Source organism: Mastacembelus armatus, chromosome 18 (genome assembly GCF_900324485.2).
Source record: "Mastacembelus armatus chromosome 18, fMasArm1.2, whole genome shotgun sequence".
NCBI classification, from domain to species: domain Eukaryota; kingdom Metazoa; phylum Chordata; class Actinopteri; order Synbranchiformes; family Mastacembelidae; genus Mastacembelus; species Mastacembelus armatus.
This window is the reverse complement of record NC_046650.1, coordinates 12,957,181-12,982,604: the sequence shown is the minus strand read 5'-3', so window position 1 is coordinate 12,982,604 and position 25,424 is coordinate 12,957,181. Positions and strand designations below refer to the sequence as shown.

At 40.5% G+C, this 25,424-nt stretch overlaps 3 protein-coding genes across 4 annotated transcripts; 1 reads left to right on the top strand and 2 right to left on the bottom strand.

Annotated features, from left to right (window-relative positions):
• The first annotated feature begins 5,243 nt into the window (after positions 1-5,243).
• LOC113123616 (claudin domain-containing protein 1-like) lies at positions 5,244-8,700 on the top strand. The gene is made up of 4 exons (XM_026295815.1): positions 5,244-5,966; positions 6,393-6,500; positions 6,694-6,831; positions 8,184-8,700. The coding sequence occupies exons 1-4, from the start codon at positions 5,675-5,677 to the stop codon at positions 8,402-8,404; spliced, it is 759 nt and encodes a 252-aa protein (XP_026151600.1). The 5' UTR covers positions 5,244-5,674; the 3' UTR covers positions 8,405-8,700.
• A 913-nt stretch (positions 8,701-9,613) lies between these two features.
• Positions 9,614-12,761, bottom strand: LOC113122036 (N-acyl-aromatic-L-amino acid amidohydrolase (carboxylate-forming) B-like). The gene is made up of 7 exons (XM_026292944.2): positions 12,615-12,761; positions 12,052-12,312; positions 11,770-11,965; positions 11,557-11,650; positions 11,360-11,467; positions 11,116-11,228; positions 9,614-10,240 (listed from the first exon to the last, which is right to left on the bottom strand). Exons 2-7 carry the CDS (start codon positions 12,306-12,308, stop codon positions 9,995-9,997), a joined length of 1,014 nt encoding a protein of 337 aa, XP_026148729.1. The 5' UTR covers positions 12,309-12,312; positions 12,615-12,761; the 3' UTR covers positions 9,614-9,994.
• Positions 12,762-15,582: 2,821 nt separating this feature from the next.
• LOC113123479 (oxysterol-binding protein 1-like) lies at positions 15,583-25,109 on the bottom strand. Of its 2 annotated transcripts, XM_026295595.1 has the most exons (17): positions 24,791-25,109; positions 23,761-23,933; positions 23,200-23,408; positions 22,858-23,026; positions 22,335-22,446; positions 21,941-22,124; positions 21,584-21,701; positions 21,329-21,386; positions 20,907-21,071; positions 19,819-20,064; positions 18,825-18,945; positions 18,480-18,583; positions 17,827-17,922; positions 17,226-17,413; positions 16,718-16,953; positions 16,549-16,587; positions 15,583-16,451 (listed from the first exon to the last, which is right to left on the bottom strand). In XM_026295595.1, the coding sequence occupies exons 2-17, from the start codon at positions 23,895-23,897 to the stop codon at positions 16,309-16,311; spliced, it is 2,325 nt and encodes a 774-aa protein (XP_026151380.1). In that variant the 5' UTR covers positions 23,898-23,933; positions 24,791-25,109; the 3' UTR covers positions 15,583-16,308. The 2 variants fall into 2 exon arrangements, with proteins under 2 accessions (XP_026151380.1, XP_026151391.1); XM_026295606.1 differs by lacking the exon at positions 16,549-16,587.
• Between the last annotated feature and the right edge of the window lie 315 nt (positions 25,110-25,424).

Sequence of the window (25,424 nt, the reverse complement as noted above, 5' to 3'; positions counted from 1 at the left end):
CATTGAGGGTAACTCAATGCTCTCCCTCTCTGTACCTTCTCCAGGTGTCCCCTGGTCCTGGAGCAGATGGCCGCCCAAAATGAGTCCAGTTGTGCTAAAGGTTTTTTCTTCTATTAAAGGGAGTTTTTCCTCTGGTGTTCACACCAGATACTGACTGATTTTCGGACCCCCCCAATACAGTAAAACTGCACATTTTAGAGTGGCCTTTTATTGTGACCAGCCTAAGGCACACCTGAGCAATAATCATGCTGTCTAATCAGCATCTTGATATTTTAACTTCATGGCAAATATAGGTTTTATTTAGCTGTTAATACATATTTCATCAAAAGCAGGATTTAAGACAAAAAACTTCCGACCAAAAGAACATCATTTATTTCTCTGTAGAGAATGAAAGGGAAACTAGTAAAAAATCATGCATATTTACATACATATTTTTCTGTATGTTTTTCTTTAATAGATTTAAAGGAAGAGAAGACGAACTTCTGAACTTAAACACAAAATCTAATATTTACTTAAAATGTTTTACAGAAGGCTCCAGCGGATCCCCGTGACCCTGAACAGGAAAAGCGGGTATAGAAGATGGATGGATGGATGGATGTTTTACAGAAAGTCCAGTTACAGATTCAACAACTACACCAACAACAGCTACATCAGCAACTACTGCACCAACAACAGCTACATCATCAACTGCTTCACCTACAACAACTACATCAGAAACTACTGCACCAACAACAGCTACATCAGCAGCTACTGCACCAACAACAGCTACATCATCAACTGCTTCACCTACAACAACTACATCAGAAACTACTGCACCAACAACAGCTACATCAGCAACTACTGCACCAACAACAGCTACATCAGCAACTACTGAAAAAACAACAGCTACATCAGCAACCACTACACCAACAACAGCTACATCAGCAACCACTACACCAACAACAGCTACATCAGCAACCACTACACCAACAACAGCTACATCAGCAACCACTACACCAACAACAGCTACATCAGCAACAACTACACCAACAACAGCTACATCAGCAACAACTACACCAACAACAGCTACATCAGCAACTACTGCAACAACAACAGCTACATCATCAACTGCTTCAGCTACAACAACTACATCAGAAACTACTGCACCAACAACAGCTACATCAGCAACTACTGCACCAACAACAGCTACATCAGCAACTACTACACCAACAACAGCTACATCAGCAACTACTGCAACAACAACAGCTACATCATCAACTGCTTCACCTACAACAACTACATCAGCAACTACTGCACCAACAACAGCTACATCAGCAACTACTGCACCAACAACAGCTACATCAGCAACAACTACACCAACAACTGCAACATCAGCAGCTACTACACCAACAACAGCTACATCAGCAACTACTACACCAACAACAGCTACATCAGCAACTACTACACCAACAACAGCTACATCAGCAGCTACTACACCAACAACGACTATATCAGCAACTACTGCACCAACAGCTACATCAGCAGCTACTGCACCAACAACTACTTCACCTACAACAGTGACAACAACATCTGCACCAACTCCAGCACTCACAATAAAGCGAACAACTTTTCGATATCTTCAACAAACGTTCACAAGTGACCTGGCAGATTCCTCCTCTCCAGGATAAAACAGCCAACTCCGTTCACTGAATTATTACTCGGTTAATAAACCAAACCATATAATAGCAGTATTAAGGATCTCAAAAAATAATAACACTATTGTTTTGAGTTAATATATAAATGTATCTGGCTTCCCTTAACTCCATGTTATTGCAATATGTGACAGTTACAAATGCATTTGTTTGGACTTGTTGGCCAAAGAAGTAAAACTCACCAGACTGGAAAGTTATGCAGTTAAATCATGCTCACTGTTGTCTGCACTTGTGACATGCAGAATGATAATAAAAAGCAGAACAGTTCTTTTGAATTATAATAGGTCTTGTATAATTTGCATGCAAAACTTTTAAAGTACCAAGAACTATTTAAAATGCTACTGTTTTACTTTGAACCTAAAAGTATGTAAACCGTTCTGTAGTAGATGCATATGAAATTTATATTATATATATATACACAGTGGGTACGGAAAGTATTCAGACCCCTTTAAATTTTTCACTCTTTGTGTCATTGCGGCCATTTGCCAAAATCCAAAAAGTTCATTTTATTTCTCATTAATGTACACTCAGCACCCCATCTTGACAGAAAAAAACAGAAATGTACAAATTTTTGCAAATTTATTAAAAAAGAAAAACTGAAATATCACATGGTCATAAGTATTCAGACCCTTTGCAGTGACACTCATATTTAACTCACATGCTGTCCATTTCTTCTGATCCTCCTTGAGATGGTTCTGCTCCTTCATTGGAGTCCAGCTGTGTTTAATTAAACTGATTGGACTTGATTAGGAAAGGTACGCACCTGTCCATATAAGACCTTACAGCTCACAGTGCATGTCAGAGCAAATGAGAATCATGAGGTCGAAGGAACTGCCCAAGGAGCTCAGAGACAGAATTGTGGCAAGGCACAGATCTGGCCAAGGTTACACAAGAATTTCTGCAGCACTCAAGGTTTCTAAGAGCACAGTGGCCTCCATAATCCTCAAATGGAAAAAGTTTGGGGCGACCAGAACTCTTCCTAGACCTGGCCGTCCAGCCAAACTGAGCAATCGTGGGAGAAGAGCCTTGGTGAGAGAGGTAAAGAAGAACCCAAAGATCACTGTGGCTGAGCCCCAGAGATGCAGTAGGGAGATGGGAGAAAGTTCCACAAAGTCAACTATCACTGCAGCCCTCCACCAGTCGGGGCTTTATGGCAGAGTGGCCCGACGCAAGCCTCTCCTCAGTGCAAGACATATGAAAGCCTGCATAGAGTTTGGCGTTAATTCTAAGCGGTATGTGTGGAGAAAACCAGGCACTGCTCATCACCTGCCCAATACAATCCCTACAGTGAAACATGGTGGTGGGAGCATCATGTTGAGGGGGTGTTTTTCAGCTGCAGGGACAGGACGACTGGTTGCAATTGAAGGAAAGATGAATGTGGCCAAATACAGAGATATCCTGGAAGAAAACCTCTTCCAGAGTGCTCAGGACCTCAGACTGGGCCGAAGGTTCACCTTTCAACAGGACAGTGAACCTAAGCACACATCTAAAATAACAAAGGAGTGGCTTCGGAACAACTCTGTGACCGTTCTTGACTGGCCCAGCCAGAGCCCTGACCTAAACCCAATTGAGCATCTCTGGAGAGACCTGAAAATGGCTGTCCACCAACGTTCACCATCCAACCTGACAGAACTGGAGAGGATCTGCAAGGAAGAATGGCAGAGGATCCCCAAATCCAGGTGTGAAAAACTTGTTGCTTCATTCCCAAGAAGACTCATGGCTGTACTAGCGCAAAAGGGTGCTTCTACTCAATACTGAGCACAGGGTCTGAATACTTATGACCATGTGACATTTCAGTTTTTCTTTTTTAATAAATTTTCAAAAATTTGTACTTTTCTGTTTTTTTCTGTCAAGATGGGGTGCTGAGTGTACATTAATGAGAAATAAAATGAACTTTTTTGATTTTGGAAAATGGCTGCAATGACACAACGAGTGACAAATGTAAAGGGGTCTGAATACTTTCCGTACCCACTGTATATATGTATATATATATATATATATATATATATATAGGTTATATCTCTTAACACACAGAAGCACAGCATAACACTGCATAGAGAGCAAAGTGCATTGACAGTCTTTAACTAAATGAAGAAACACAAGGTTCTGATTCTGGGCTGCACAGCCCAACCCTGACCCAGTACATAATTTTGATCAAAGGGCATGGTGAACATGGTATAGATTTAAGTGTGCACTTTCATTTTGCTATTTAGAAAAAGCTAAATTTATTTAACTTGTTTGTGAATCACTGTACTCTCTGAGATTTCCTGCAGCTTGTATACTTTCTGTAATAATGACAATACAAACTCTCTGAATAATTTCAATCTTCTCTGGTGTGATGTTTTGGACTTTGGGAAGTAAAGTGAAACTGGATCAGAGGGCAGATTAATGAGAGCACCAGTGATGTTAGGAATACTCGAGCAACAACATTAATTCACTTAAATCACTAAATCTGATTTCTTGGGAAAGGGCCTTATATATAGTTTGGCTATGTGATACTTTTCTATTCAAATACAGTTAGACAGTGAAACAAACCTTTTAATTTTACCACTTAACCAGCAGCATCTGCACTAAAATCAATTGTAGACACTTTTTAGTAGCATGGAATTGAACCAGAAGAGGCCACTTACTTTGGTAAACAGCTAAATGAGATTTAAGCAAAAAAAAAAAAAACCAAAACACTGCAGAAATCAATAAAGTAGGAAAAGGTGCAGACAATAGCAAGAGTTCACAAATGACACAGCAGCATATCATAACAATAATAAAAAGTTCATGTTTAAACACATACCTGTAGCTAAACTGATACAAGGACACACAGCAACGTGTGAAGTGATCACCAACATTAGCTACTGGTCCCATGAAAACAGGAGGAGGACCAGGAAAAACCCTGAGCAGGACTGAAAACACCAAGAACAGGTCCTGAAACTTTTCTTGATTTTTTAACAACTTGGGGGGAGTTCAGCAATTGAGGAAAGAAAACACAGGCTATTTCCAATATTTTGAGCTTTAGTATATTTGAAGTCGGCCATTTTATTAACCCAATAGAATAAATAAAGAGGAAGTGTTCAACACTGGCCTACCAGAGTTTGACCTCTAGCAGTGAAGAGCATGAGACTAGAGTCTTTTATGTTGGGAATAAAGCATCATTTCAAACCTTCTCTGACTGGGAAGATGTATTTCATTTTCTTTGTCTGTGGGTTCAACACCATTTTGAAGACACTGGGATCTCGTGGGTTATTTTGACTATTTTTTCCCCAAGACCTAATAATTATATTGGCAGCTGCTGCAGCCTCACAGGGATCACAGGCCAGCTTTTCCCCACATAATGCATCTTTTCACTGTAACACACTGTCAGCTATTCATTTTGACGTCGCTTCTGCTTTTGTGTTTGTTTGTTTGTTTTGCTCACCTGGCTTGCAAAGCCTCGTGTTTCCCTGCACTGTCTGTCAGCGGAACAGGTGCACACAGGCTTGCTGGCGGGGAAAGGTTCGTCTTTAAATCATCGGAACCGGAAGGGGAAGTCGCATGGATTAGTGTGTTTACAACTCCTGTCATCCTGGGTGCGCGTAGCATCCCTTACTGGGCCCAAACAGTCCAATGCAATTTGCACCTATAGGCTGCAGCGTATCTTATAATAGCCCATAGGTTTACGTGGACTAGTGGTTGGACTATTGCTGTGCGGTGTCTGTCGCAGCGTGGGCCACCCACCATCTGTGGAAGTGGGACAGGGGAACAGATGGCGCACCCAAGCCGGGCTGCAGGGCTGGAGATGCTGAGCTATAGGACAGCACTGGCGATCCGTCATTAAAATAAAAGCCTAGTGTTGCTGCTGTTGCATCGCAGGCCTGATTTCTGCAGACTTGACTATGCCAGAGTCACTGGGGTAAGAGTGGGTGACAGGAAGCATCGCAGATTTAATCCGCGAAGTCTCGACCACTGGCATCAACTTAATCCCCACTGACGTGCGTCTGGCTCGGTGAACAATGGTCGATAACCGCTACGCCACCGCTCTGGTCATCGCCTGTGTGCTGAGCATACTGGCCACCGTCTATCTGTCGGTGGGCATCGGGACGCAGCACTGGTACCAGTACAGCAGCCCCACCGTGCGCGGAGAGGCCAACGTGTCCGAGCTGCGCTCCCTGTATGAGGAGTTTATGGATGGGGAGTTTGATGAGAAAACCTACAGCGACACACTGTTTCGCCTCAACGGGACTGTGGGCCTCTGGTGGCGGTGTGTGCTTGTTCCACCCAACGCGCACTGGCACAAGGAGCCAGGTATGTTGACATAACTGACCTGGCGCACTGTCATCTACTGAATCAACGCTTTGTCTCTGACCTTTGTGTTTCAGGCCACCAGGTGTGGCTCATTACCTGATTGGTTGGCCTAATTATAGTAAACGTTAAATCCCAATACTCAAGAGTAGGTCAAGGGAACTGGTAAGGCGAGGGCTGGGGTCACGTCTTATTATAATACACAGCAGGTTCTGGGTGAAGCTGGAGTCAGATTAAGCTGAATGGAAACAGATTTCACTTCTCCCAGTTTCTACCTCAGATGTTGATATATATCAAACACCCCTAAGTATATCAACATCTGTTTCTCTCTACAAAATGTGTTTAAACACACATTTGTGGCAGACTTGCACCACATTATAAACCATGACACAAAGATTTACTGTTCTCTAAGCAAATGATCTTTTTAAGATGCCAAAATGGTGCTGGAGTGTCGAAGCTTCACTCTGCCTCAGCAGTTTACTCCCAAGTACAAAGAACCTGGAAACCACAACAGTGGAGAGGACATGCTGCGCACCTGTGAGTTCAGTCCCAACGAGTTTACCTTTATTTAAATGCTATAATTCGCATGAAGCTGTCAAGGAGATTTGCACGTAATTCAGCCTCTTCTCCTGTATGTGATGTTGAATATTAAATGAGGACTGACGTATAGGCCTCTACTGTAACTGTGATGCATTTTGATGTGTGCCTTTGTGCGTCTGTGCATGTTTAGACTTGTGGAGATGTCAGTTTCTGCTGCCGCTGGTGTCCCTGGGTCTGGTGGTGCTGGCAGGCCTAACTGGGTTCTGTGCTTGCCTTTGCCAAAGCCTCACACCCACTCTGGGCATAGGAGTACTTCATCTGCTGGCTGGTAAAACCTGTTCACTCACTTACTTGTAATCGGTAGTCCATTCATGAAGTGGTTAATTAAGCAGTTAAGTTTAATAATAATAATAACAATAATAATAAAAAAGGACACAAAGATGGTTTAGATGTTTGACTCTGTACCAATGTCCAACCTTCACCCTGCCTTTTTTTTTTTTCATGCGATGTTTTGTGTGTTGTTATATTTTTTGATTTGTCTGTTGTCTACAAAATGTCTTTCGTCTGGAAAATTAATTCTAAATAATGAAAAAGGGAAAAAAAATACTAAGCTGGATAATCTTCCGATGAATTGTTTGCTTTATACTACACTGACGAGCGTAAATTATAATCTGAGTGATATTAGCAAACATTTAACATGAACAAAACCAAATTATAAATAATCCATTCACACATGGATCACCTTTCTACACTGTCATTGTATTAGGATGTGTATGTTAGTCCACAATGGCAGTGTTTGTTAGCGTACAATAGTATGAGCACACCTTCACTTTAAGCGTACTATTGATGGCAAATGGCAGGTGTGTGCTCCAATTATTAGCCATTGTTTAAACATCAAGTCCACAAGTCTAAACATCCAAGTCTGTTTCTATTGGGCCTAAGCCGTTCATAAGTAAACTATAAAAGCAACAAATCCAAGCAGTTTCCGTTTGATGTACGGAGCATTTTTATTATTTCAGTTCTGTGACTTACAGCTTTATCGCTGTGGTTTACTTTCACCAGTTTTATCAACCAGATTTTTGCTAATGTGTTAACCATATTAACTTTATTGCATGTCAGTGTTGTGTTTAGGGTTTGTTGTGCTGCTTGAAAGTGGACAAAGAAGGTAGTAAATGTATGTTTAGGGACCTTAAAAATCAGCAGCGAATGACCATCAAACTACTGAAACTAATAATTGTTGAGTTTGATTTCTTGAGTCTTGAATTTTCCGGTACTAGTCAGGGAAAACCAGCAGAACAGCTCAGTATGATGCATAGGTTAATGATAGGCCAGGTTCACAAAAGACCTGCCATGTCACAATACAAGAAGTACAGCTGTAAATTAATGTAGCTGGATTTAATTTGGCTGCTCCACTTTGAAAGGCTTGGTATTGTGCATGCAGGCCTACTGTTAAACTGAATACAATGGAGCCTTTGTGTTAAGGTTATTTAGGTTATTTGTGTCATAGCTTTTCTTCCTTTGACTTTACTTGCTGCAAATCTTTGCTTTAAGATTTTTTTTCTGAAAAATAAAAAGACATGAATTGTACAGCACTAAAATGACACACTGTGAAGTTAGCTAGGAAATGAGACCACAGCTGAATGAGTCTGTCCTCACTCCTGCTCATCGTGTGCCCTGCAGGTCTCTGCACCTTAGCCACAGTGTGCTGCTACCTGGCAGGGATGGACCTCCTGCACAGGGTGTCAATGCTTCCTGATAAGGTGGATGGCTCCCTGGGCTGGTCTCTTTACTTGGCTCTCATTTCCTCGCCACTGCACATGATGGCTGCTGCACTGCTGGTGTGGGCGGCACGCAGCCACAGTCAGAACTACTACCGCATGACAGCCTACCGGGTGGCATAGACTATAAATCTCTGACACGTTTAAAATCATGCCCCTCTCTGACCAAAATGCAATTTATAATGATCTCAGAGGAACATGAGGATGTGGGTTAATCTGTGCATTTTGGCCTCTGACGGATTAAAGTACATGTACCTTATCTGCTGCGTTAAAAGATTTGATTTTTATCTCTCTAGGCATTTGAATTCATAAGATGTGTATAATAGAGTTTTGTTTTTTTTATTCATGGTACTGTAACATTAATTAGACAAGCACCTAACTAAGGCCCAATTGTTAGTAAGTATATTAAATTTGCCTTATCGTTGAGTACAAACAGAAAATTTAAAGTTGGTCCAATTTGAAACCGATGTGGACATGTATAGGTTTTTCCAAGGAACAAAAACTGTTACATTTTTGGAGAATGAATCCAACTTGCCAGAAGGATTGATTTGCATTTGTGCACGTAACTGTCACACTAACAATGTGAGAAACCAGCGGAGTAGGGTAGACAGGGTGCGGAGTCCTCACTGGTGTGAAAATGACTGGACTCATTCTTTAAGCATTTGTTATAAATTGGGTTACAACACCTGTGTTTCATTGACGTGTTGTGGTTGAAACTTTTGAGCCCGTTTTGCTTCTGGTCACACCCAGAATAGCAGCAGGGAGTGATGTCACTAATCCTTTGTAATAAAAGGTTTATACTTAACTATGGAATGTGGGTGGCAGTGAGGAGTACAGTGGCTATTACTGTAACTGTGTTTCTATTAATACAATTTAATTCAGCGTTTGTATTCATCTTTTTAAAAGTTAAGAAGTTTATGTATGGTAATTGTTACACTCAGACTGTTTGTGTATCTTGTTTTGTTTGGCTTTTGTAGAAAAGATGAAAAGGTCCCAATTCCCTCGGCGTGTTAGTGCTTTTTCCTGGTTTTCTGTTTTGTTTCGTTGACCTCGGGTATGATCGTGTAAATTGCTTTCCACATCATTTTGTGAATTACATATGTTTGTTATTTATTTTCAATCTCTTTGTTTCTTTTTTTCATGTTTTTATTATTAATTCATTTTTTTGTTATCACCTTTATAACAACAACAAAACTATCTAAAGCAACAGTGTTTAAGGGAAATAGTGTTTCCCTGTTAGGCATTATGAATGTACCTTAAAGGCCATATTGTGATAAGCTACAGTATTCCTTTGCACTTCAGTTATTTCTAAACATGAATATTGTTGTACCAGTAGTGAATTTCTATTTTGTAAATGTCCTATAGTGAAATATATTTAGAAAAAGAACACCATAACACCATCTACATGAATATACCATTAAGACAATCACCAGTCAGACAGTTTAATGAAATGAGTCTGGAAAATGATGCACTATGTATATGACATATTCAGCCTTTAAATACAAGAAATAGTTTTTCCCCTGAATCCACTGTAGTGTAATAGAACAGCTGTATGACTATGCTTTCGTGACGCTACAGTGAAGCTGAAGTGCTAAATAAATGTGTTCACATAGGAAAGTATGCACATGCACCTGTGTGTATTTCCGGTAACTTCTCTCATTTAAATAAAATTGTTTGTCTTTTTTAAATACCAATATCAAGTCAGGTTTGTTCTTACTCCTCTTCCTCTGATGTATATCTCGGTTCATTAGCTCGTTGCTCCTGCTCTGTCTGCACCCGGATTGCAGGAACCATCACGCGCTTCCTTCTCGCCAGGGAAAGAGCGATGCCCTTCTCATAATAAGCACATTCATTGATGAAGAAAGGATAAAGAGGCTGATGGCCTTTGTACGTCAGTGTTTCACCTGAGAAAGTCTGGAACAGCGGGTCTCCAGGGTGCAGCAGACAGAAGTCTCGGTCCTACGATAAAGGCAGACAATGAGGTTGACAGAGTAAGTGCAACACCTGTGAGCTTTATGCAGCTGGGAATAGATGCAATGAGACTATAGACTGTAGCTGTAGTGGTCACAGACATTTAACATTCAACTAAATGATTAAGTTTTAAAATAACACATTTAAGGTGATCTACTCAATACTTCAACATTATTGCATTCACAATGAATATTATCAGGATGTTGTGGTAACATTAATATTGTGTCTCTGAAACATGATCAGGTTTTTCTGATGATACATCTGTAAATATGTGATGATTATCCTGATAGTGGGCACTCATGACAGGAACAGGTATGTGTCACAAGATTGCTGCAATGCAACTTTCATCTGCAATCCTAAAATGACTACAGATATTAGTCAGGACTTGTTTGGCAGCAGAAACAGCAGTGGAATTTACACGGGTGATTATTTTTAGAAAAACTCTATTCACGCAGTCACAAACAGGAACCAAGCCATTATCAGGACCATCATTAACACACGTCACAGTCCACGTTTCTCCTCTGGCTATGTGTGAGAAAACACATGGGTTGTGACCTTTCCTTTGTAGTCGTACATTGTTTTCATTATTTCCGTCACGTAAATTTTCAAGTGAACGTATTGAATATTCACAATGAATATTCACTACGTAACGCAACGAGTACCATGAAATTCCAGCAACCTATTGGACAATAAGAAATCTCAACCTTCAGTTTCAATTTTTAATTTAAGTCACAGTAAATATTAGATCATGTTCATTTTGTTTGTTATCCACCTGAAAATCAAACTCATTCAATTGAGCTCAGTAGCACTTAGATCTGAGAAAGGTCAACTTATTAAAAACACAGATACATTTCAGAGCACACCTGGAGTTGAGGATGAATGGCTGCTGTGATGTTTTGAGTCTCACTGTCTCTTGGGTAGTCGATGTGTTTAACCATGGTGAACACATCCACGAATCCTCCTTCAAAAATTCTGCCTTCAGATGAAAGCAGCAAAAGCCAACTCAGTGGCATGAAAGTTGCTCAGAGCCTGCAAGACTTGAGACATTTTTTAATGGTACTGCAGCAAAGCAAAAACATTCATTTGGTGACAGGTGTTTAATTGTACCTGAGTTGAAGGAACGGACCCAGTCGAGCATGTGTTGCACACCAAGTTTCATTGCAGTGTAGATGTTTGACCTCACCACACTGTGGGGTTGAGGCCCGATCTCCATTGCTGCAGAGAATGGATTTTAGATGACAAAAAGTCACATATTAGCCTGGACTCAAATGGTTTTTATAAGCTGCTAAAAATGAAAAACTTACCAAAGCCATGTTTTCCCACTGAATCAAGAGAGTATGACTCTTTATTGGAGACATCAAAATGGATGTACCTCAGTGGTATACCTGACATCTGCCTCTGAAAAAGAATGAAAGCTTCTGACAAAATAACTTTTAATTCTTTCTTCCACCTAAATGCAACAAACCCACCATGGAGGGAGAACTGATTTCCCATGTGTTTGAACTGGTTTGGCTCACCTGAAGGTGTCTGAATATGTGCAGGCAGATCCAGTCACAGTCAGAATACGCAATGAGGCACAGGCCCATGTTGGCAGTGGTGTTGTGGAGGTCACAAACGAGGTCCACCGCCTCAGGACTGCCTTTGGGACCCAGCATGCCGTTCAGTTCTCTGGACCTGATCATCTCGTAGGGGGCTGTGTCTAACATGGGACCACTAGGACATTTAGGCACAAAATGACAACTCATCATCATGAGAACTGTAGGCATAAGCATCGCCAGCACCTCTCAGTGGCACCTTACTTGAGGATGGCGTGGGTGAAGCAGCGGTTCAGGTCGGTGTCGACGTATCGCTGGCCCTGCTGTATGGCTCGTGGATTCGACAGCACCATCAGCACTGACGCAGGCTCTTCCTCCTCAGCCTTTTTCTCCACTGCTTTCTTATCCACCTTCACCAGCTCTCTCACCAGGTACACCCCAGACAGCTCATTGCCATGGGTGCCGCCACACACAGCGACCCGGGACAACTTTGGTAAACACACCACCTCATCCACCTCCATCTAACTGAAAGCAGACAGAGATAAAGTGGGTAATGTGCAAGAAACTGAGAGTGTTTGTAGCGGGACAATTCATTTTAGTCCTCCTCCAGAATCATTGTGTGAGCAGCACAGAGATACACTGGATCTTCTCTTTTAATGCACCATCTGTATCGCTTTGTATACACTATGGATCAATGTCAAATGATTTAAAACTACAAGTTAGTTTCATTCAGTGGGAGCTATCAGTTGCTCCAGTGCTGATGCTACTTGGCACATAACAGACAACACTGCAGCACAAAGCAGAGATATTGATTTGTGAAACCTTACCTCGCTTTTTTGGCTTGCTGTAAATTACCCAGGGACAGTTCCGGCTTTAAACCCTAGAAACCTACTGTATCCCTGAAGCCGCACTGAGAATCAAGTCTGTTAATGTCTCTTTAACATAGGAGGAAAGCCTGAAATAAAACAGGGCGGGCTGACAGCTCCACATTCACAAATAAAAGATTAAATGAATGACAAGGCATAATACTGTACATCTTACCCAATCACCCCTGACCGTTACCCTTCTCTTCCCTCTCCCTCTGCCGTTTATCCCCCCTCTCACAGGCTTTCATGCAGTTTCACTGATTCAGCATTTCCATCCATCCCTTGTCTAATGCACTTGCCTGGTACTACACTGTATCGTAGGCAGGGTGTTGTCCTGAGTGTGATGTGGTACATCAGTTGCTTCCTGTGGGGTCAGCCGAACCCATAAGCCCCTCCCCAACTTTCTCAACTCCATGTTTCGCTCTGCCCCGTGTATAGGATGGTAGGTTCCAGTCTGCCTTTCAGAAAATTGGCTGAAAATAAATCTGCTGGCAGGACACAGCAGGAGAGGTGAACAGCAGAAGAAACTGCTCTTCTGCCACAGAAATTAATGTGGACTGACTGTTAAAGAGAACACAGGCAGAGGTTTATGGTAGTTAAACAGTCAAAAATGAAGTTAAATCATATTTAAACACGTTGATAAAAAAATGCCCTAATATCTAATTTCAATTTCATTATTTTGTGACATGGCCTTTCATGTCACTATATTTCTGTAGTTAATTTTGTTTTTTTTTTTTTGTTTTTTTTGTTTTTTTTTTCACCTTAAATTTGATTTTTTTTAAGGAACTGGACCAAGATATGACATAAGATGTACTTGGTGGGACATTTTACACTTGTACAAGAGTTTACAACCATAATAGCAGCTTTGACAGGCTGTATTTAATCTTTGGATGATCCTTATAATGATATAATCCATATAACAACTTTCTGATACTTCATCTTTAGCATGCTATTGTTTGCTAATTCATTATTTTCTATGAACTGCACCTGAATATCGTTTGCTTTGGTCATAAACAAAATTGTCCTGAAAACCAGGACCCAATGAAAAGTGAGGTTGTCACCATGACAACATGATTTCATGTCAATCCACTAAAAAATATAAAGACATTTTAGTCCATAAACAAGAGGTGACACAATAGCCAGGTTGTAAATGTAGCTATTACATATGTACTTGTCACAAATTAACATGCTTTGAACACACTTCCTGTATCTGGTATTTCTGTACTACAATACTGCAATAACAGACTTGATATACAGTACAGCTTATCATGATAAGATGTCAATCAGTATATTGGCCCAGTCCCAAATGTTTTCAGTCAAGCTTTCTATTCATTTAGTTCATACAGATGTTTTACTGCTGCCATGTTGTTGTATTTTCCCAGAATCACTTTTTTTTTTTGTTGAAAAGTATCCTGTTATGAAACTGTAACTGTACTATTTACAAAACATCTTCATGGTAAATTAGCAATTTTAGTTCAAACAACACACTGTCTATACAGTGGTGACTAAAAGTATGTGACCTCTTTGGAATTGTCTGGTTTTCTGCATTAAACGATCATAAAAAAATCTGCTTCGTCACAGGTATAGACAAATCCAGTGGGCTTACGTTAATGCAAACACCTTTTGTGTCAGCCAGTAAACATGTTCCGTGATGGTGTAAGGAGGTAAACACTCTGGTTTAAAAACTGGTTGAACCTCCTTTGGCAACAATAACCTTAAATAAACCCTTCATGTTGCTGCAGATCAGATACAGACCATTATTTTCTTTTACATAACTGACATTCAACAATGGCCGTGAGAAAATGTTTTGTTGAAAGGCACACAGTCCTCCATGTGGCGTAAAAAGGAAACCATTAGGAGCTACTTCATAGAAAGTGGTCCAAGAAAAACTACCAAATGAGCTTCAACATGACAACCAGGAAGTTCCTGCACTTTTCACACCACTAAAATATAAAAATCAACTGTCCCCTGACAAGTAACTGATATGCTGTAAAAATAAAAAATTGAAAGAGCAACATGGAAAATTATGTTTGACATCACAGCATTTGTTTATTACAGATCCTTTTTCTTTGTTAATACAAAATACTGAACAATGTCATGTCTTCCCTGTCAGTACTATACAGAAACTCCCTTTTTTTCTGAAAATGAAGACAGTCCTCTTCCAACAATATGAAGAACCCAAATTACAGGGAAAAAAAAAACAAAAAACTACCTTATGGTTTACCAATACTATAATATGAATTTCTATACATTTATAAAATCATAGTTATTCATAACTTTTCAATTCTTTATTTTTAATTTTAAGTACACTTACAAAAAATTATGAAACGCATACACATTATGTCCCATGTTTTTGGTGTCAAAATGTCTTTGCATATGTTTTGAATTCTTCAGCAGACACACAAGGGTGTGACAATAACCATCACTACTGCTTGTACCTGTCACTTTACTTTTAATTATCGTTTTCATTGTGTTAACGTCACACAAAAATGCCTTTTTCAACTGTCATGTAACTCTGTCACCACTGACTTCATTAGTCAACACGCTGGGGCAGGGTAATTTCATAAATTTTTTTTTAAATAAAACTCTACTGACATTAGGTTTTCCCAGCACTGGAACAAACTCTTTGCCATTTTGTAGCTTTATAGTCTTTTTCCAACTGCTTCTTCAAAGTTTTAGCTTTTTTACAAGAAACCAGCTATGAGTGTCAGCATCATATCCACTCAGGTGTGATGTAAATATAAGTGACAGCATGATGCTTATTTCTAAGGCGAGATGAGTGTGTTTAGGCCTTTTAGAGTGTGTCATAATATTCACCATCATAATTTCTATTAGGCCTTGGTAAAGGAAAAAAAAAAAAAGCTCTCAATGGCTGACTATAAACCTCTAAAACATGACAGTGTGGAGGGTCAGCTAGTATTCTGGACAATTTTTTTTTTTTTTTTTAAACACAATACTGCACAGCGGCAGTGTTGTGAAGTGACGGAAGAGCAGATATGCGGTCATACACTCGAACACTAGAACCTCACTTCATTATATTAAGACACTAAATCAGAGAGAAAGAAGAAAATTCCTTACCAAAGTCTTCAAGGCCACCAGTTGACAATGTGTGTGTGTGTGTGTGTGTGTGTGTGTGTGTGTGTGTGTGTGTGTGTGTGTGTGTGTACTAATCCCTTTTTTAGAGTTATTACCAAAGCACACGATGCGGTAGATGACAAGAGAAACACTACATTATCTCACAGGGTGTTGTCAGCACAAAAACTCTTCTGCTCCTGATCTGAGAGACTGAACAGACGTGAACAGAGAGTAAAACTAAATGATCTACTACAGATTTGGAAGCACTGCCCATGTCATTTCCTCCCCCTTACACTTAGCCTGACCCAAGCCAAAGCAGCATAGCAGCCCGATTAGATGGGCAACAGCAACAAAAGGGAGATGCTAAGACTCAAGGAAATGGGAACTAAAATGAGGGGGGCAGAGGGAAAACCCTGCTCTCCCTCTGGATCAGACAGCAGTGACCATCCTGGAGATCTCTTAGAACAGAGAGCCACTGGAGGGAAGCAGCCATCCAAGTAGGAGACAAGCAGGCCTTTGTGCCCACCACACAGCCTCGATGGATCAGTCTCTTCAGGGCACTTTGCAGTCAGCGCTGAGGTCAAAATATGTTAGGGCAGCCCTCCCAACTGCCACGGTCCTTGGCCTCCCAGTATCCTCCCCTATAGATATGGACTTGCTCACCTGTGATCGGGTCCTCGCGGCGCTCAAACCAAAGTGCTTGGTAGTTGTCATGAGGTGCACCTAAAAGACAGAAAAGCTTTGTCAAACAATCATACCACGATGGCTAGCACAGAAAGAACCATAAGTTGACAAAAGAGACAAAAAGAGGAGTACTTGCTTTTTAAGGAGGAATCAGTAAGAGTATCCTCATCGACAGCTTTTGGAAGAGAAAATGGGATCACAGATTTTTCTTTTTTTTTTGCCCCTGATTTTCAAGATTTTCCCCTATACAAGCCAGAAAGGAATACAAAAAAAGTAAAGGATAAAAAAAAATACTTGACTCTCACCCTCTTCTGATTGGCTGGAGGTGCGTTGACTGGCAGCCTCCTTCTCTCTCTCCCTGCGGGCGCTGCGCTGCTTCTCCTCCAGGCGCTGTTTCTCGGCATTGGCCTCTTCCCAGCGGCCTTCCTCCATCAGTCGCTGGTCAGGCCTGCGCCGGCTGTCAGTGGGTGCTATGCCCTCCTCAGGTTCATTGAGGGTTAGCGCCAAGGCAGTGAAGTAGTACATGGTCTCTGCTCCTTCACTGTGGACAAACAACAAGTCTGTTTTGAACAGCAAACACCAGAAATCAAAAGAATACAACTTTTGTTTTGTGACTGTTAGTAGAGATGTAGAAGTTAAATTGAAGTGGTGCTGGCTCACTGCTCTCTTCTGACCGCTTTGAGCTTTCGATATAAAAATATAATGGTTGCTGATCCAGATTTAGCCTGGCATGTTATGCAACCAGTTCAAACTGTAGCTTTGAGGAGTTCATCAGCTGCATCAAAAACAGCTTTTTGATGGCCCAGTACTTACGGGAGAGGGTTCCTCCTCCACACCTCCCTGGCTTTCAGGGTTTGATAGACTGTCTTCTGTTTGCCCTCTGTACCGTTCTCTCCTCCTCGACTGCTCTGCATCACCCGGGAAAACTCCATCTTCTCATCCCACGTCCCTGACAGCACATAGTGGGCCTTGCCATCCTTGTCCATCACCACACCTGTCACCTGAGTATAGGACAGAGTGCGTTAACAAAGGAGTCAAACATCGCGAGCCACGAGGAGACAGGAGTGCAGGGCAGAAAAATTTATGTAGAAAATACAACTGCAAATATTTTAAAGCAAACTGAATTCATTACAGAAACAATGAGACATTTGGAGACTTTAAAAGTGCATTTACTTTATAGGCAATGCAGAAAAGAAGAAAAGGTTAACATGATTAAAGAAGCTAATATCTGCAACAGTAAGAATGGGAATAAAATTGGGGTTTAACAGGAAACCAAGAGGCAGTCTATGGGATTTTTACAGCTAATAGTGTTTTTTGCACAAGGGCCAAATTAACTACTTGCACCTACTTTCTGGAACATCTATAGGGAAAATAGAGAAATGAGTCAATGAAAGATTCCTGCATTTTATCTCACCTTCCTGGCCACATCTCTGGAGAAGTAGCTGTATGGAGCAAACTTCAGGTGGCAGCGGTCTCCAGTGGTGTGGTTCACTACATCTATCTCTCCAGACTAGACAGGAAACAGGCAGGAAAGCTTGTACACACTAGAGCACAAATATGTAGGGTGATGCAAAGGATGTCTAAAATATAGTACCGAAATACTGTTTATTACTACTACTACTAGTAGTATGTCAAAGATGTACAATAGCAGCTAAGCTATCTCAACATCTATTTTGTATACACACAGGAAACACTGCAGATCAGGTCATAGTAGTTCTGGATTTGCAAGATCTTTGCATCAGTATGATGGAACAACTTGATATGTCTGACCCGTACTTCACCATTTTAGCAGAATCTGTCTCTTTATTTTATTTGTAAATATTTTTCAGTTGAATTTCCACAATTTTCACAACAATATTAATTATTATTATATAATTTTATTGGACAATTGTGATGTAAAGAGGTTAAAGCACTGACCATGTAACTACAGTGTGCAGGTTGAAGTTCACTGCCTGTCTCTTCTACAGTCAACTCTAATAAAACACTAACTAATGAAAACGAGATTGAGATTGCTAGTAGTTATGTGGCGGGTGCTGCTGTTATTTAATTTAGCTCTGTCAATCTCACCTGATCGATCCACAGTTTTCCTACGATGATATTGTGCACTGTGGTGGTAACTTTTTTCCATGTGTAGTGATTGTTACTCTTCTCAAATACTGCGTGAATTGTGCCTGGATAGAAAGAGGAAATAAACACAGAGAATACATTAATTTTACCTAGTCATGTGAATTTCTCCAATTTGACACCTACCTATTAAACAAAGGTGTAGCTAAAACATTCCTCAGGTTTGGCTCATTGACCTTTAAAGAACGCCCTGAAAGAACAACTGCACTGTTGATAACACACCCTGAGTCTTTGTCACATCAGACCACAAAGCATGGTTCAAATGCTTTGGATAATAGTGTAACTTACCTAGAGGCATTATTGACAAGTATTTGCCGCGGAACTTGCTGGCAACAGTAATTTCCTGTCTCAGGGTCCAGCCACGATCAGAAATCACATGGTGCGCGGCTGCAGGAGGGTGGTGACTTACCTAGGAAAGTGATTCATACTACATGAAACACACTGCCTGCCATGTAAAAATTTAAAAAAAGAAACACATTAGAAACATGACCCAAAGTATTAAAATGTGGTTTCTGTAAGCATTGCTGTTTTGACAGGTTGGGATCCTCCCTGATTGTTATGACTTGTAGTTTTTTATAGACACAGACACTGTGACTGGCCTGTGACGTATGATACAAATAGCTATACAGTAGCGCATGAAAGTCCCGACTGTAAATGTCAAATCCAATTATATTACCAGTTTTTAGTAAGATTTAAGTGTTGCACAATCCCATTTAAAGCCTCTGTAACTGAAATGAACCAAACTCCATAAGCTCTTGTTAAATACAGCTTTGTCACTGGATTTCCCGCCTGAAAGAACAATTTATTGGATTATTTATTGAACTGAATGTATTTTCTTTAAAACAAAAACTTCTCTGCCGTTCTTGTCTCCTGACTTTAAGCCTCCTTTTTCTATCTCCATTCAACATCTTTTCTCTTTTTCCTACTTCTTAAATAAACCACTTCAGATCCCATCAATAAGGAAATGAGAATTACTTTTCAACCTTCCAGGTAATTTTCCACGCCACAGTATGCACCAAATAAAAGATAAATTACATAAAACAGAACCTTTTTCTATAATGTCACTAGCACTCCTCTAAGCCATAAACAACCTTTCTATTTATGATTTCACACACTGGTAAATATGTGTTCCCTGAAACATGTACAACACCATAAAGGAAGTAAATGCTTTGAAAATACTGTCAATAGAAATTTTAGGAAATCCTTCCTGACACTGATTTTTTCTTTACTTTCACTTCCTTGTTGGAAGCTTTTCATCCTCTTATGTGTCTTTTTCCCTCACCTGTTCACACAGGGAGCGGTAGCCGCTCTCTCTCTGACGGTCCAGCTCATACGTCTCTCCAAGGAGAGGGTTGAAGGGTTTGCCTGTGCGATAGACGGTGGTGGAATAGGAGGACACAGAGAAGGCAGCAACGTAGCACATCTGCTCCAGGGAGCTCTGGCACTTGGCGGCCTTATCCAACAGCTCATGGTACTCAAGGTCCTCAGACAACCGCTGCAGCATTGAAATGGGCTCGTTGAAGTTCACCTAGGGCACCAGAAGAATTCAGATATGGATTCATGCTTGCACTCATCATGCATGTTTTATTTCTAATTATAATCACTTTAACTTTGAAAGAAGTAGTAAACAAACATAAAGAAACTATGAAGACACTGTATAAAAAAGGGACATTATTAATTATAATGAAACAATACATTTAAGTGTAAGGCATTTTAAAATGAACGTCCTTTGAACAGAAACTAATACAGTTGAGGAAGATCCAAAGACGATAGTATTGATAGGTGTTTGAGCAAACCAGAGACCTGATGATAACAGGCCAAATTCAAAGAGGTGGTTCGTTTGGTTCTTAAGCCATTTAATTTGTGATAGCCAATTACATTTCTAAGCATAAAAATTAAAGAAGAATGTAATGACAATCTTACAGTCCGATTAATACTAAATCTTTCCCAAGACCAAAATATTCTAGGAATGAAGAAATAATTGCTGGTCTGCCAACCATAAATAAAGATCATAGATATGTATCACTGGAATGTCTCTGAGGTTTTTCTAAATGCATCAACACAACATCATGACACATCCATCAGTCTCTCCACCGTCAATAGAGGTATTCTAACTACTGGTGGGTCTCACAGAATGCTGTTAACCTAGTATGGCAGACATGATTATTTTGGTTTTGGTTGCCACATCACAGGATCAAGCCAGTGAACTAATGTTCTCTTAACATGTTGTGCTTAGCTGCTTAGAGATAGCTCTGCTGCCACCCTTCAAAGATGTGAGAAGTACAGCTGTGGGACAGTGGACAAGGCCCAACAAACCAAATTCCAGTATGTTGGGCCAAATATTGAATACCGTCTGTAGAAAATACTCACGGGCATTGGGATCTTGGACAGCTCTTTGCCGATGCAGTTTTTCATGATACTCCACAGGTTGAGAGAGTAGTTGGGTTTATCTGGGATGCGTGTCCGTCTCTTTTTCAACGGCACCAACTCCTGAGAGGGGGACTCCTGGTTCATCACTAAAGGCTCCTCATTAAGCTAAGAGACAAAAAGTTCTGTCAATCAAGCTACTGCAAATAATAAGGCTTTAAGCACAGAATAAATATTGAGTAATTGAGTAATTGAAAGTAATTTTTAACCATTTAAAATTTGATTTATTATAAGTGTGCCACACATATATTCAGTGTTAAAAGTATCACTGCTCCAACCTGACAATAAAACACTGAAAACAGAAGAAAAACAGTAAACTGGTTATTTACTGTAACTGTGATCCCAGAGGTTAAAATGAAACGTACCGACTGATCATCAGGACACATTTCACTGTTGAATCCACTGATATTACTGCTTGACCTTCTGTAAAAGATTCAACAGTAAAAGCAGATGTTTTCCCAATCAATCATAATTGAAGGAAGCGTCAAGAAACTAATTTGCATGACGTTAGTAAACCTCACGTGTCACACAAGGAACTGGGTTAAAAATAGACACATTAAAATTAGAGGAATGTTTTCTTCGTGTGTAGCTACTTGTGTGGTGAATAGGAAGACACTGACTTGTGGAACTGTGGGTCTGCAGGTACAGTGATAAACTCTGGGGCCTCCTCCATGGCATCAAAGAACTCATTGTCATCGTCCTCATCGCTGGCCTCACCTTTCACCGGCCCAACAGCACCTTAACAAGGAATATGGTTATTTAAACAATTGCTGTTTAATTTTCTGCTGTTCTCAAACTGCAAGATCAAGAACCCCTAACAAGATAATGGAAAACCTGAGGGGTCTTAAGATGATTAGCAGGACAGAAATGCAAAAAAAAAAAAAAAAAAGAAATCAAACTTCTAATAAACCACTGAACGGTATAATGGAGATGTGCTGAGAACCATAAGTTGGGAACTGGTCAGTGTCTGGTCATACTTTTATTTTCTGCTGATGCATTAGCCTGTGCAGCCCCTCTGAACGCTCGCTCCAGGTGATTGTGCTGCTTGGCCAGTTGCTCTAAAGTCTCCTCCAGCCTCACCCTCTGCTCCCGTTCTGCTTGAAGAGCTTTCTGCCATCGCTTGCTGTGAGCCTGAGCCAGGCTGAGGAAGTCTCTGCATGCCTGACCAGGAAAACACCCATCAGGGTTAACTGGAACCACTAAAAACTTCAACTCTATAATTATAATTAATGCAAGCATTATGACCGGTCAGTCTGGCTTGTGAAGAATACAGATTGCATGCAGTATATAGTCACACGGCCTACATATTTACACATTATATGTCATTAACAAGGCAGATGTAAATACACTTAGCAGGAGGGTGAAATTTACATTAATCATGGCATTGGAGGTGATGCGGAACAGCGTGGCCCTCTCTGTCACCTGACGGATCTTATCCCCAGCCTCTCCAGTCAGACGCAAACTGTCCAGCTCTGATAAAGACCTAAAAGGAAACATTAAAATGTACAGAACAGACAGTTGGGAAAATACAACAGCAATTTACAAAGTAAAAGGCCATAATCCTCAGATTCAATAGGCTTATTATAACTCATGCTTTATTGCCTTTATTGTTGGGTGTGTTTGTTTACACACTTCCTTGCAACATGTGCAACACTACACCTAAATTTAGCACAGACGCATCGAAACAACACTATGTTTATACTGTCATCTTGACATAAGAAATTCAAAGATGTCTTTAAAGTGAGCAAGCCTGTTCTTCATTTTTTCCAAATGTGTGTGTGTGCATGTTTGAAATTCTCATTTAAAAAAAGAAAATGGAATTTAAATGAGACGTGTTAGACTTTGGCCTGAGGACAAAAAGCAAAAACAGAGAAAGAGATTGTGAAAGCCTGACCTCTGAAGGGCAGAGCCATGCTTTGAGATCAGGTCGTTGCATGTGCTCAGATCCTCCACCTTGCTGCCTAGTGTTCTGAGAGCAGACTGCACCTCTGAATTCTGTGACCCCCCACCTTGTCCATGTGCCACTGGCACAGATGATGGTGGGAAATCATCCCCAGAGTCATCTGTCAGGGTTTAAAATGGCAGCAGAGCAAACCTTAGAGAAATTTTATGTCAGAAAAAGGTCTCACTCTAACCAATCCTCTCTGTTATCTTTTATAGATTTACAGAGCAAGAACGCTGAATCTTTTCCCCCACTGCCTGTCTTCACATCCCCCCAAGTGTTAGCGTGTTTCACCTGACTCAGCCTGCATGCGGGCTGCCTTTGCTTTGGCCAGCTCGAGGGCAGTGATCCAGCGTTGACGTTCCACTTCACAGCTAGCCTTCAGGTGATACGTCTGTGCCCCACCATTGGAAATCACGAAGTTGCAAGCGTCATCCACTGTGATAGTTGCTGTGGCCAAGTTGATTGTGCCACGACACGTGTGGCCCATCTCTGCCTGGGTCCTAATAACCACAGGATTTTCAGTTGAGGAAATGTGACTAGACAGAAAAACATCTGATATAACAGAGGCTATTTCTTCTTTTTATTGTGGACTGTAAAATCTAGTTCTATTAATGATCTATGGTTACCCTACACATTATCATTTCCTGATTTTTAATCTGGCAAAGACTTTGAGCTGGAACACAGAAGACAAAGCAGGATCCTAGTTATTTTATGCTTTCACTTCAGTAAAAAAAAACAGCTTATTGGGCGTAATTAAATAAAATGGTGGTTACAGAAGCTCAAAACTAGGCATTTCTCTGACAACATGCTAAAACCCATGTTGTTCATTTGCGTTATGCAGGGAAGAAGCACCTGTAGTACGACAACAGCCCATTGCTCAGGACGAACCACCTCCGCTGATAACCCTTGATGTAATTTGTCCACTTGAACACCCATCCCTTGTATGTGTCGCCAGCAGGGATCGCAGTGGGGGTCTTGGGTTCTGACATCACAGCCCCCAAAATCAAGATATAGATTTGAGGAACCTTAAAGGCAAAATTAAAAATTTAAAATCTTGGAACTGACATGGCAAGTGATATGCTTTTAATGGGACTGACTAAACTTGACAATTAATTAATTGATGCATTTATTAAGACAAAATTAACTATAGTGGGAATTCACTTATTCTTTAACTCCAATGTCACAGATTTGCTGGTTCTGGCCTCTAAAATGTAATGATATGGATATGTAATGATTGGATTTTGCACTGCTGGTTTGTCAGCACGGGCTTTGTGACACTGCAGTCAACGTGTTTAGGCGATTAAAAAAATAAAAATACCAGGGGATTAATTTTAAGGAGAAAAATAATAATTAGACTTTACTGTTTTTCAGTTTGGACTATCTCAGCGTTAATATGAATCATTACTAGTGGCTGGTATTGATATTTCAGTGTGGTATGACAGGTCAAAGGTTAACTACAGAATCAATAGAGACACATTGAACTGACAAAACAGGTTTTTAATTAAACTATGTGGATGTTCATAGAAAACAAAGTGACTTGTAGTTGAAATTCTCTTTGTGTCACCTTAATGCCACATAAACAAAAGATTATTAATTGACAGATTGATCATTTCGATTGGGTATCAACAGACACCCAGAATGTCAACAACATAAAACTGCACACAGGCACACAGGTATTAGGACTAGTTAGGCTAAAGTGGGAGTCGTGGTAATAACAGGTCATCATTATAAGAGCGTGGACAGAATGAGGAAACACCAATTGACGCGTTTCCTCGAAGTTTAACAGCTGACGTGTGCATACTCACAACACGGCACAAACAACATACAAGCAATCAGCAGCCTGTTGGCGTCTTTGCAAACTAGCCAACGGCTGAATGTTTACCTTGACGTGTCCGAAATGCGAGCTCAGGCGGCCAGACACCTGGGGAAGTCACGGTTAACTTTGACACCCATACGCCACTGGACCTAGCCGAAGAGGCTAACTAGCTAACTGATCAACGCGGCACAGCTAAATCTAAAAAGACTAAACGGACGAGGTTGACGACAAAAGTAGTGTGACAATAAAACAAAGTGACACCAACGACTGTCACTAGCAGCCCCCAGTAATAGTCTCAATATTGTTCATTACGCAGGTGCGTACGCCGACAAGACTCTAAAGCTAGCACGCATAACCTAGCTGGTTGGTTACACCCGGTGCATCACTATTTGGTCCCGTCTAGAAACATACACTAGCTACTTTCTTTTCCCATTGGTTGCTTTCAAGATAACTAATAACTACAGAATATAATCTCGACAGTGTTTTTCTAAAGTAATAGTACACTGTGTAAGAATTAATGTATGTAATTTCCTAAATATACCGCGGGTTTTGTTAATCGAAAACCCACTATAAATTCTTTACAAGTAGCTCCATTGATTAGCTATAAAATGCCGAATAGTTCAATAGTGATTGATCTAATCGGCGTTTTAGTGAACAACATTTAATGAACAATGTAGTACAATATTTAGTACTCAGTTAC

Excerpts from the sequence above, each read along its gene's own strand:
- LOC113123479 (XM_026295595.1), bottom strand. The coding sequence starts at position 23,897 with ATGTCAGAACCCAAGACCCCCACTGCGATCCCTGCTGGCGACACATAC. Across the intron at positions 23,409-23,760 it reads GGGCTGTTGTCGTACTACAG|GACCCAGGCAGAGATGGGCC; the intron begins GTGCTTCTTCCC and ends TGTGGTTATTAG. Across the intron at positions 21,702-21,940 it reads TGCATCAGCAGAAAATAAAA|GTGCTGTTGGGCCGGTGAAA; the intron begins GTATGACCAGAC and ends TTCCTTGTTAAG.
- LOC113122036 (XM_026292944.2), bottom strand. The coding sequence starts at position 12,308 with ATGGAGGTGGATGAGGTGGTGTGTTTACCAAAGTTGTCCCGGGTCGCT. Across the intron at positions 11,966-12,051 it reads TTCACCCACGCCATCCTCAA|TGGTCCCATGTTAGACACAG; the intron begins GTAAGGTGCCAC and ends TAAATGTCCTAG. Across the intron at positions 11,229-11,359 it reads GGTCCGTTCCTTCAACTCAG|GCAGAATTTTTGAAGGAGGA; the intron begins GTACAATTAAAC and ends TTTCATCTGAAG.
- LOC113123616 (XM_026295815.1), top strand. The coding sequence starts at position 5,675 with ATGGTCGATAACCGCTACGCCACCGCTCTGGTCATCGCCTGTGTGCTG. Across the intron at positions 5,967-6,392 it reads GCACTGGCACAAGGAGCCAG|ATGCCAAAATGGTGCTGGAG; the intron begins GTATGTTGACAT and ends GATCTTTTTAAG. Across the intron at positions 6,832-8,183 it reads AGTACTTCATCTGCTGGCTG|GTCTCTGCACCTTAGCCACA; the intron begins GTAAAACCTGTT and ends TGTGCCCTGCAG.